The sequence below is a fragment of the Grammomys surdaster genome, unplaced genomic scaffold (genome assembly GCF_004785775.1).
Source record: "Grammomys surdaster isolate TR1022 unplaced genomic scaffold, NIH_TR_1.0 126086, whole genome shotgun sequence".
Classification (NCBI taxonomy): domain Eukaryota; kingdom Metazoa; phylum Chordata; class Mammalia; order Rodentia; family Muridae; genus Grammomys; species Grammomys surdaster.
The window spans coordinates 5,277,622-5,290,385 of NW_021620894.1; the positions used below are offsets into that span (position 1 = coordinate 5,277,622).

Genomic DNA, 12,764 nt, shown 5'->3' on the forward strand with positions numbered 1-12,764 from the left:
CTCTCTCTCTCTCTCTCTCTCTCTCTCTCTCTCTCTCTCTCTCTCTCTCCACTCATAGCTCCATCCTGGCCCTGTATACCAACAGGAAGTCCTCTTTGGAATCTGAAAGAAAATTAAACTCCTTGGAATCCCAAACTAATGAGCTTTCACAGAGTAGTCCCAGATGGACTGGCTACCGTGATATTTCGGTCTCACCTAACCAATAAGAGGGCCACTTGGCAAGGTCCCAGCATGAATATTCTCATATGAGCATTGGAGTAGAGGAAGCCAAAAGATTTTCCAACCTCTGCATGCTCAACTTACACCCCGCCTGGGTTCTGAAGTAGAGATCTTGTGACGGTTGGGGCCCTGCAGAGCAATTAAAAGAAATAAAGCAAAGTATTATATTTTAATTGATGTAATCTTCGGGCTCCCAGTGGAATCTGGGGTGATATCTGGCTAAAGTTACCTCGGGTATCAGTAGATGACTATTCTGTGAAAAGTGCATTTAGGAAGACAAAAAACCCCCCACAAACCTAAACTCCATTAACATGCATATCCGTTTTGAGGGATGTGTGTGGAGGGAGGAGTTGGCTCAGGCTCCCAGACCTGAAAACTGAAAGAAGCCATCAAGACTTCACTGGGATCTGAACAAAGGGTGAAGAGGGTGAAGTGAAGGGAGAAAGAGAGGAGGGGGGAGGAGGAGAGGAGGGCCATGAAGAAAGAAGAGAGAGAGAGACAGTGGTAGGTGGAGTAGGTAGAGGGTAAGATACAAAGTGGGCCCCTAGTTTTATTCTCTTTTTTTGGAGTTTTATACCTGGGCAGCGGACACGGGCATCACCCTTTGCAAACCCAAACACCTCGCACCTGTCACTAACATTTCAGGGTTTGTTTTATTGTAAATATTCCAGTCGAAGAAAGATAAACAGACAAGGAAAAAAAAACTGCTTTATATAGTACACAGAATCAGATAGAAAACACAGGATGGGAAAGAAGGCCAACGGACCCATGAATCAAACGTGGAGAACAAACCAAGGACCAGAAACAGCTGGTAGCAGATTCGCACAACAACTGGAAGAAGGCGCAGAGATAGTCCCGGGAGTTCAGGAAAGCTGTCTAGTGCTGTCAGTCTCGTTCCTCCACACAGGGATGGGAACAGACATCACACATGATGCGTGAGAACATTGACTTCACTAATCCATTAAAAAAAGTTTCTATTGATCGAGATATCCTGCTCATAAAAATGGTTTAAAAAAACAAACCTTCCTGTCCAAGATGCAATCTGGCAGGAGGGATCCTGGAGTCAGAAGCATGAGACAGGGCTGGGGGGTGGGGGGATCACTTGTGACACCACGGAGGTGGGTGGGGGAGGGGAGACTGCTGGCAGTCAGCTGTCAAATGTCCTTCCCACCAAGTCTGTATTTCTCCACGAGGAATGCCAAAAACAAAAAGAAAATCTTAAGTGTCCCACAAAGCCACTGGACAGTTAAAGAGAAAAATGAAAAAGGATTCAGAGTTACCAGCAAGGGGTCAGTTTAGGACTAACAGGGCACCTCTTACATGAATAGAAATGAATCAGGGTTACAACTTGGCCCTGGGGTGGCAGCTCCAACAAACTATCCCAGCACAGAGAGGATCCCAACCTACCCAAAAGGTGGAACCAAGGGAATTCAGATCCTCGTCTTCAAAAAAAAAAGTCTTTATTTTAGTACATTCAGAACAGGAGCCTCGTGAAATCAGCTCAGCTCAGCGTGGGTGGTGCAGGAGGTGAGAGTTGGTGGTCTCTCTCTCTCGGAATTTTCTAAGTTACAATCAGAAATTGCATAGAATTTGTTTTCCATTTGAAAATGACAACTCTTCATGGAATTCTGGAGTGATGAGACCAAACAAAGTCCAAGTAGCTCCTTGGGAGCCTTGACCCTCCCATTAGGAGGGCGCTCCCATCAGACCCTGCAAACCTCCTATCGGCAGAGTGGTCCCAGGATACCGAGGGAAAATATTGCTGACTCCCAGTCTGAAGCAGAGAGGTCAGACAATTCATCCTGAGTCACACAAGGAAAGCTACTTCCCACACTGAGATCCGAACTCGTGGTTCTGGGACCTAGTTCCTCAGCCAGTGATGGGTTAAAAGACTCCATTCTCTCCCAGGAGCTAGCACATTGTTGGGTACTTAAGGTCTTTCTGTTTCATAAACACATGCATATATGCTTGAGCACACACATGTATGGGAGGATGAACACATACACACACACACAGACACACAGACACAGACATAGACACAGACACACACACATACACACACGCAAGCACGTACAATTGCACCCAGGTTTCATGTCTAGTACCAGAAAGGCACCCAATCCATAAGAGCCTTGTGGGTAGGGCTTCAGAGGCAGCTATTAACTTCAGCCAAAAACAGATGCAGTTGAAGAGTCTACCCTACCATACTGGAGGGGTGGGGCCTGTCCTCTCTCTTCTCTGAGTAGGTACCTTGCAATGGAAGCCAGGTCGACGGTGGGGTGGTGGGGGAAATCACACACACATACACACCTCCTTCTTCTTACACAGTACTCAGCATATTTTACAGATTCTGGCATCCTTCTGTTTTCAGAGATGAAAATGGGGAAAGAAAAAGAAAAGCCAGATTAACCCCTAGAGCCCCAGACATTTCAAGGTATCTCCAGGCAGACTACAGACTGGTTTGCCTGGGAGGTTTTTTGTTTTGTTTCTTTTTCTTTCTTTTTTTTTTTTTTCATTTAAAAAGTTGGTTTGATGGATTTTTACCCAAGGCTCTCTATGCTCAGGGAGAACACCACACCACACCGAGTGAGACCAGAGTCAGCACCTGAAACCCTGTGTACCTGTAACTCCAAAACCTAAAATGAGAGAGAGAGAGAGAGAGAGAGAGAGAGAGAGAGAGAGAGAGAGAGGTATGTCGGACTTCCATCCAGAACCCACACTTCGGAAGTGCAAGACGAGTGAACCTTAGAATGGAAACCAAAAGAGACAGAAGAAAAACAGGAGAGGAAAGAAAAGGACATTAACAAAAATATACAAATCCAGAAAAGAAAAACTTCCCTGTTGAGTTTAATTTTTTTTTTTCCTGTAAGAACTAGACCCAGGGTACAATGTCCCCTTCCTAGGGGGTAATTCAGCTGATGACACCATCAATTTCTTGAACTGCTCTCTCAGCAGGGCCCCATTACCCAGAATCCATGTTATTTGAGTGTGAGGAAAAGGCCCTCTGGGAGGAGATGGGTCCTTGTGCCCACAAGGGACAGCGTCTCTGCCACATGGGTGCAACATCTCAGATAGACCTTCTCTGCCACAGGGCGGGATCCGCCTCCTGCTGGGGCATCAGGCTCTGATCGCTTTGTAAAGTCATTGACTCTTGAATCAGGAGAGAGAAGGAAGTTGTAACGTTAGCCCTCCCGCCTCCCCGCCTGGCTCCTAGGTCCTTTGGTCCTTCGCCACCGCTACTCGGGCTCGCTGCTGTTGGTGGTCTTGTCCCACTCCAGGCTTTCCTCGCTGCGCGCCGGCGACGGTCGCGCCCGCAGGCCCTGGAAGCGGCGGCACTCTGGGCACACGCGGATGTGTGTGCAGCCTCGGGCCACCAGGGCGGCCTCCTGTGCCAGTCTCTGCGCCAGCTGGTCTGGCTCCCCGGCGCCACATAGCTTGCCATTGCTGAGTGTCGCTGTGCCTCTGGGCCGGCGTTCCTCCAGGATCGGGGGCTGGGGTGGCAGGCCTCCAGAGCGCCGCCGCCGGGGATGGATATTGTCCTGGCACAAGATGATGCTGCGTAGCTCCGTCACCATCTCCTGACACACAGACACCTGGGGGGAGACAGCGGAGGTCACAGATAGCCACTCAGAACCGGCATCTCCTTGTGTCTGTAGGCATGGAATGGTGGGAGGGCCTCTCATCTCAAGTGAAAAGGTTAAATGAAGGCTTCACTCCCTCTCCTGCTTAAGGCTCAACTCCTGCCTCCCTCCCCCGCCCCCCTCCGCCCCCGCAGAGCTTCCTTCATTCAACAACCCCGATAGATGATGTATTCTGGAAACACAGTGGGAAGAAGCAGCCTCCTTTTCTTCCCTATTTTCCCTTTCATCTCCACCAACATGACAGTCCTATCATGGCCAAAGGCCATCACAAGCCTTGACTTCCTTGTAACTGTCCTGAATGAAGTTACCAATGGGTTGTACACAATGCACCCCCCAAACCACTGGAATAAACACTTGTACACTTGAAGGTCCACAGTACTATAGTAGAAAATGCTTGTCTCCAGCTGTGTCTCAAAATGCAGAATATTCCAGAGTTTAGAAAAGGCATTACACTGTGCAAACACCTTGTATTATGTTTAACACCCTGTGGATCTAGGACAAACTCCATATTTGAGCACATTGTTATTTCTAGAGCAAAATGTTCACAATGAATGCAGCAAAGGTGGTGCACACTAATTAAGCTTGGGGGAAGAAAAGCATTTGTATCAAACTTACAAAGGGTTTGGGCTATTCTAGCTTTGGGAGTCAGACAACCAACGGATAAAGAATTATAAAGATGTGCCACTGTTGTTACTATTACTAATATTATAATAATATAATATTCCCTTTGAAGATATGTAGGTAGGAACTCAGGAAATATTATATATTTTGTAAAGAACCGAGTAATGAGTATCCTATTGAGAATTAGAACGTAAACCTGTCTGACTCTGAAACCCAAGCATACTAGGCTGAGTTCTCATCTCTGAGGTCACAGCGGCACTCCGGGAACACAATAGCCGAAGAAGCCTCTTTCTTGTGTTCTATCTATGGGACAAATATTGGACCACAGCCACACAGCCAATACAGCCTCCTCTTCATTTTAGCTATCAGAGTGGTCTGGGAACCATTGAATTTCAATGTTAAGTTCAGATCCTGCCTAAGCTCCGCGGAGAAATGGCCCCTTTGAAGCAGGGGCAATCAGCTCATAGAATATGGCCGAACATGCTCTCAGCTCTGATTCTAGTCCCATCACTGTCACTAATAGAAACTCTTGGCAAATCACTAAACCCCTGTGCTTCTAATAATTACTATGGCAACAAGCCCCTTGTCACCTGCTTAATCCATTACATGTGACAAGAATATAACCACATTCATTTACCGTCTATGGTGGGTCAAACCCTATGATTTGCCATGGAAATGCAGGGATAGCAAGCAGTCCTTACATCCAAGTACCTCCGTGTCTAGAGGCCTTGTGGGATGGTGTATGAGCATTTTACGTCAGTGTTATGTTGGTGCTGGGGTGGCTGAAGGATGCTTGGTTCTGCTGGCCCAGAATAAAAGGCAGGAGAAGAGATGGGGAAAGTTTCACGGGGAATGAAAGACACACCCAATCCGGATCATATGGAATATATAAGCATTCATAGAATTTAAGGAATGGGCAAAGGGAGAGGGGACTTGAACTGGAAGCAGACATACCAGGGGACCCGTGAGCTCTGATGTTGAGTAAGAAAAAGGACAAAAGAGTCTGGGAATGACATGTTCTCTTTGGTTTGCTCTTTGCTGAAGGGGTCAGACAATGGGGCAAAGGTTCTTCATGGCAGGGGTATAGGGAAGCAAGGCTGGATTAGGATCAAGTGCAAAGAGGGGGACAAGGTATCGAGAAGCAATCCTGTTACCAAATATCCTTAGCTCAGGAGAAGGATGGTGTAAGGCACGGTGATGGTGACATTGCTACTCTTTAAAAGGAACAGCTAGGGCACACGTGTGGATTTTTGGAGAGAAGGTCAACAGTCTTAGATCTGAGGAGTGGCAGGATCAGGTTCAGGCACTGCAAACATCCCACCCCCAGCTACAGCAGCAGCAGCAGCTGGCCTGATGCATATATTTTTAGGTGAGGGGGATGTTTAGACTGGCACTGGCTACTCTTCATTTCTTGGGGGAAGTGGGAAATCAAATCAAGCTTTCTTCATGCAGGAGCAAAGGGCAGAACAAGCTGGCCACAGACAGCCAAGCGACTGACAGGCAGTGATGTCGTGGCCAAGTCTCCTAGGAGGTGGTACCCATAGGCTTCCAGGGTGCTTTCTGGACAGTCGGGGGATATTTCCTCAGCAAAAGTTAAAGGAGGAGGGCTTAAGGAATATCTAGAGCAGAGCTGCTAGGCTAATACATTTTTAAAAAGAAGTCTCACAGTGCACACATTAACACACAAGGATTTGAGCATCTTCTCTAGGGTGGAAGGGAGGGAGGGAGGGAGGGAGGGAAGACCAATGGAAGAAAGCATGGATTCTTCTTACACTTTCCATAGATGTGAAGTAGAAGTGAACCCAGTCTCAAAGCCTCAGCTAGAGAATTAAACTTACTAAAAATCTCTAAGATAGAAAATGAACCTCTTGGTTCTTCAAGTTGGGGTATCTCTGAGGTGTTTTTTTTTGTTTTTTGTTTTTTTTTGCCTGTACAGTAAAAACACAGTGAAAATGGAAGGTCTGAGGTCATATTTTACATGAGAAACCTGGTACTTTCACATACACACTGTACAATATTATACTGAAGTTCATAAAATATCTTCCTCACATTTTCACTTGATGGCTGTGTCCAAGGAGAATCTGGAGCCCTTTCTGTGGTTAACCAATCAATATGTGACAGTGTGTATTCAGATCTTTTACTCTGGGGACTAAAATTTTTCCCACTGTACTATCCTGTGTACTCTCTGGGAGCATTCTACAAGTCCTGTCTGAAATGCTTACAGAAGCCCGAGTGTTTCACACTGCTGTGGCCGGCATGCCATTGGAAGTCTTTGGAAGCTTACCTCGGATGCTTCTGAGTGTCTGAGAGTCCATAAAAACTCCAGCATAGCCATAAAAATGGCCACTATTAAGCCACAAATAAGAACCACGAAGATTCCACCGATATTCTCCATTCCCAGGCCTGGAAGAGAGTGACAAGGAATAGCAGTTACTTTGAGGGAGGGGAAGACACACCAAGGCAATTAATTCAAGGTCGTCTAAAACAACCAGAGGGAGACTTGGAGATGGTCAGGCATATGCATTCCTGGAAGAGATTTTGTTTGTCCTTTGAAAGAGAAGCAGGATGGTTGCAGTAAATTGGGGCAGGAAGATCTATCTGTGAATGGAGAGGGTTTGACAAACAACAAGAGAGTACTGGGCTGGGAGCTGGGGATTGTCTTAAGAGAGGGATGAAGGCCTAATCTGATTTAACACCAAAATACCTTAAACTCTAAAACTTCTAGCTGATCTTCTTAACAATGTGTTTTGGGATCTAGCTCACCAGAGCCAGCATATTTTAGGTTGGTCACCCTTACCCCAAAACTCTGAAATCTGAAGATCTAGGCATATGCTTAAATAATTTTAGATTTCAGAGAAGTTTAGATGTTACATTTCCAGGTCAGGGGATGCCCAGCCAGTTTCTGTTCCAAAATCTCAAATCTTCAAACCCTGAAATAATTCTAGACCTGGACATTTGGGAGATGGGTCTAAAATGTTATTAAGCTTATTTGGAAAGTAAACCGTTTCACCTCCACTGGACCAGTGCATCCCAAACTCGGGTGCTATCAGAAACTCCTGGAAAACTTGAAATTGGGATCTCTAGTCCTTCCCAAGACCCACTGAATCAGTACTTCAGAAGACGGAGTCTGTATTTTATCATCATTTCTTGCATCTATTTCTTTGCATGTCGGTTTGTGCATTCATACACTCACATATAGGTGCCACACGTATGGAGGTCAGAGGGCAACCTTCAGGAGTAGGTCCCCTCCCTCTACCATGTAGGCTCTGGGAATCAAAGGCAGGCCATCAGCTGTGACAGTAAGCACCCTCACCTATTGAGCCATCTCACTGGCTCCAGAACTCTGTATTTGAAATAAGCTTTTCAGGTGATATTTTTTTTCCCCAGCTAGGCAGGCCTACAACTAGTTTCAAATTGTTATTTCTGGAAGTGTGGTGATTTGAATGTGCTTGGCCCATGGTAAGTGGCACTATTAGGAGGTTGGAATAGGCGTGGCCTGGTTAAAGGAAGTGTGTCACTTTGTAGGCGGGCTTTGAGATTTTCTAGTGCCCAAGCTCCACCCAGTGAGGAAGATTGTTTCCTCCTGGCTGCCTTTGGATCAAGGTGTAGAACTCTTGGCTCCTCCAGCACCAAGTCTGCTTGTATGGTGCCATGCTTCCCATCATGATAATGGACCGAACCTCCAAAACTGTAAGCCAGCCCCAATGAAATGTTTTATAAGAGTTGCCTTGGTCATGGTATCTCTTCTTATCAATAAAACCCTAACTAAGACAGGAAGCATTTATGCATTTTTAAGTTTTTTAAAGTTGGGTCATAACCTCACTTTAGATATCCTTAGTAGGATATCTAAAGACAACTTGATACATATTTGTAGAATGATTACAGCCATTTCATTTGCACCTTGGCGAGTTTAGACACACAACTCTTTGGTTGTGGAGAAACCAGACTTAGAGTAGTGTCAGAAACACTTCGATAGAATGGAGACGACAACAATAGCTCAAAAGCCCTTCGATCTAAGAAATTGGTGACTGGAAGGCTTAAGTCCTATTCTCTTCAGAATTATTTCATGATCGATCTCTAGTTAAGTTGTCGTGGGGCATGGGGCTATGCTGTAGTTGGGAAGAACCAGTTCTGCACCATATAAGATGCTCCACAGAAAGGTACAGGAGTTGGATGCTACCTGACCATTTTAAGATACCTCGGGTTTCTCATCACAAAGAACAGGATGGGTGTCTGTTCTATTCTTTTTTTAAACAACACATAGTTGTCATTCTCTGCCCAGATGATGGTCTGTTTCCAGTGGACCTGAGGCTTCACACAAGCAGTAATTTTAGCAGATCATACACTCTGGTCTGCAGATTTATGAGGTCAGCTTTTTCCAAATTGACACCAATCAGCACAGAGGCCTCTATCCCAGTTAATCCAAGACAGCAATCTTAAAAATGGGGGAGTAAACTAGCTTGGGTTTCTTTCAATACCAGTCTCTCTCACCTGGGCTACCGGGGACAGAAGACATTTGAGTATAGGAATATCAGAATCTGTATGGACTGGGGGATAAGACATATAGGATCTCTTAAGAAAGAAAGAGTATGCCCCAGGATCTGGTTTGGGTTTGAAGGCTGGTGCTGCAGCCCATGGATAAGGAATGGTGAGAAGCGGGGAGCATTATTACATCCCATGACTCCTCAAAAGCTTCTTGAGCCAGCCCAGCCTAGAGAAGTGACTTTGGTGATGAAAAGGATGGCCACTTGCCCCAGGTAAAGGGAGTCTTTGGATCATGTTGGGATACTCCAAGATAACCCCATCACTTGAAGATAGATCTACCTGAGATGAAGAAGAAGAAGACTAGGGCCTCTGAGAAGAGCTCTTCCTTCCTGTTTCTGGAAGAGTGTTGCTTCTCCTCTCAGGGCCTGTCAGCTGTGCCTTGTCTGCACTCCCCACCTCCCCAGCAGTTACCTCCTGAACCTTTCTATCTTCACCTCTCCACTGGCTCTCTCCAGTTCCTGTCTTTCCCTTAACTGCTCCAATTCCATCCACTCAATATCCCTCCTCCCTCTTCTCCATCATTGTGAGCTTTCGAACAGAGCTGTCAATATCAGCATCATTTTAAGACACTCTAAAACACATACATTTGGGGACTCCATCCCACATAAAAGCAAGTAGAAGAGAATGCACCCAACATTTTACAACCAAATGCATCTAAAATTTCTTTGCTTCTGGTTTTACAGAGCAGAAAGAAATAGTTAATTGACAATTGGCTGTGATTTCTCAGCCTTCACTGCATAGAAGGGAATGTTTGTAAAATGAGAAAATCTAACCCCCAAATTGTGTCGAAATGAGATGCAGTTTTATGAATATTAAATTTAAAAATTAATGAAGTTGGAACAATGTTCCATTTTGGAGATATTTAATTAAACATGTCTTAATTTAATTTTGCAAGTTTTCTTTGTGCATTGGGAAGCCGATATTTTTCTTTTCAGACCTTAGACATAATTTTGAACACCTGAGAAGCTTTTAGGCCCTGAAGGAGAAAATGAATTTACTAATCGAGATTTACTTCTGCAAGTCCTAGTTAGGCCTCACATGCTGGCATCACCTGCTGCTCTTGTATGTGATAGAGTCTTGCTCCCCTGATATCACTTCCCAATATTTGTTTTTCAGCTCAGGGACATTTCCCACCCTTGATCTTCCACAGCCTCTCTTAGCAGTGGACACTGTCAATCACCTTAGCGCTAGACGCTGTCAATCACACTTCCCTTCTTAGCTTTTTATAAAACCATTGCTTGATGCTCTCTTCCAACCTCACCAGTCACCCAGGCTTGCTCTTGGTTTCTTACCTCTCCTCCAAGCCCTGGTTATTACCAAATCTTGCTGGCTTTATCCGGATCTCCTTCTCTCTACCCATGCCATCATCCCAATGCTTGCCTGGACTACTGCATTGACTTCAAGGTGATTCCTCTGCATGTAGCCACTTTCTGTTCAACTCCACCCTTCATAAAACTGATCTTTTCGAAATGTAAAACCTGTGACATCATCGCTAGCAATACAGAACTGTTTGCATTTCCCAGCATGCCCTGGTGCTCCTGTCTGTGCCCTTTGACTCCTTTTAAGCATTTCTGTGGCTTTGGATCTGAAATATTATCCACAGGCTCATGTGTTTGAGTACTTGGTCTTCAGCTGGTGGCATCATTTGCAAAAGGTTGTGGAACCTTTGGGATGTGGGACTAAGCAGGCAGAAATGGGTCACTAGCAGGCTAGGCCCCCTCTGGTTCTGACTGGCCTCTTGGATGCTTCCTGGTTGCATGGGCGCCAGGTGAATGTGTGTGTCTTCAAATAGCTTAAAGCAGCAGTTCTGAACCTAAGTCCTGACCCCATTGACAAACCTCTAGCTCCAAAAATATTGACATTACAATTCATAACAGAAGCAAAATTACAGTTATGAAGTAGCAATGAAAATAATTTCAAGGTTGGGGGGGTCACCACAGCATGAGGAACTGTATTAGAGGGTTACAGCATTAGGAAGGCTGAGGTTTGCTGCTTTAAAGTTTCAGTGGACTGAACTGTACCTTTGCCTTCTCTCCACAGGGAGTTGAAATTGCTTGGAAACTGAAAGTCAAATTAAAATCCTCCTCCCCACAGATGTGCCTTTCAGGTTATCTGCTAATAGATGGCGCATGAATAACTAGTCCAGCATTTCTTCAAACACACACACACACACATACACACACACCTGGGTAACCCCATCCATTATCACTGAACTCTGGGCCACCTTATCTTGGTGGCTTACCTGATCATACACAACTCTGTCATCTCTGCTGTTTGTGTGTCTCACTAATAACAGTGTGCATCATTCTGATTGTGAGGACACAACAATCATGGCAGCTATGTTTATGAAGCTAGATTTCCCGTTAGATTAGATTCATAGGAAGAACCAGGCCTTAGGTAACTCTCTACCCCACCATCATAGGCTATAGCCCAGAGCAGGTGCTCTAGGGGGAAAACAAAGACCAGAAGAGACTGGAGAGGTGGCTGAGCAGTTAAAGATCTTGCTACGTAAGCAGGAAGGCCTGAGTCCAGATACCAAGACTCCTACATCATTGCCCTACGAATGTGGTTGCTTGCCTCTAATTCCAGCCTTAGAAAGAATAAGCTGCCTGGCCAGACTGTTGTAGCTGACTAGCAGTATTGTTAAGCTTTGGGTTTGATCGAGAGATATAACATTAAGCAGAAAAGGTAGGAAATGATCTCAATCAAAGGTAGGAAGACTCTAGATCAGCTTTGGGGACTACACATGCACAAACATGCAGGCACTCATGCACTTATACTTATGAGAACACATGAACACACACACACACACACACACACACACACACCACATTTGTCTACACACAAAATGAAGAAACATAAAAGATCAGAAGGAAGGAGATAGATAACCCAGATGTAGGGGCCTACAGTATACAAAACTCTGGATCTGAATTGTGACCTCATCAAATGCTGTGTGTGGTAACTGTTAACCCCAGAGACTCTCAGTGAGGCCTCCAGCCAGATGGTCTAGACCTTCTGAAGCAGCAGAACACTGACGTGGCTACTCCATGACACAGATCCCCATGTTAGATGAGTGGGGGAGGGGAAGAAGGGAACATGTGATCTGTGCTAAGACTACACTGATTTGATCTAGACATGCTTTCAGAAGGAGGTGAGGCTTTAATGGGATCCTGGTAGAGGCCAGGAGCCATCAAACGGCTTTCACCGCCAACCTGTTAATTATGGGTGTTGGCCTCCAGCGTGCCAACTCCTGGCTGAGTGGCCTCTTCTTCCTCTTCAGAGTGAGGCTTCTATACCAGCCTTGCCTTTAGGAAGTTATTGAAAAGTAGAAGCAAGAATGGATTGCTGGCAGAGTGAGAGCTTGAGAAACAGATGGAGGAGGGGGAGGGGCGCATTTCAGAGAGCTAGGCCATTCTGTTTAACACTGTCATCAGTCATCCCCCTAGAAGTCTAATGCCTTGCACAGCACACAGCCATTCATCAGCTGGGGCTTGGGAGGGGTTTGCTCCAGCCTGCAAGATCCTGGCTGCCCTTACAGATGCCTTAGCACCTGCAGGAGGGACTAGAAAATGATCTAGTCACTGCTTCCATCCCCTCCAGTACACAGGACAGCGCATAAGCCACCTAGACAGATGGCTGTGAAACTGGGGTTTCCTCCTGACACCCGGAGCCTGAGCCTCAGCTGTGCTACTGCAATCAGCACACATTAGCTGAAATAGACTCCGACTCTCCCCGCAAATC

General features: G+C 45.7%; 1 protein-coding gene across 1 annotated transcript in view; it reads right to left on the reverse strand.

Annotated features, from left to right (window-relative positions):
* Positions 1 to 3,028: 3,028 nt before the first annotated feature.
* The window catches only part of Grik4 (glutamate ionotropic receptor kainate type subunit 4), a 174,614-nt gene continuing 164,878 nt past the window's right edge, over positions 3,029 to 12,764 (reverse strand). Inside the window, exons 17-18 of the mRNA XM_028755739.1 lie at positions 6,763 to 6,881; positions 3,029 to 3,809 (exon numbers count right to left, since the gene is read on the reverse strand). Coding sequence (XP_028611572.1) covers positions 3,453 to 3,809; positions 6,763 to 6,881 — 476 coding nt within the window. The 3' untranslated portion in view covers positions 3,029 to 3,452. The remainder of the gene's footprint in view (positions 3,810 to 6,762; positions 6,882 to 12,764) is intronic.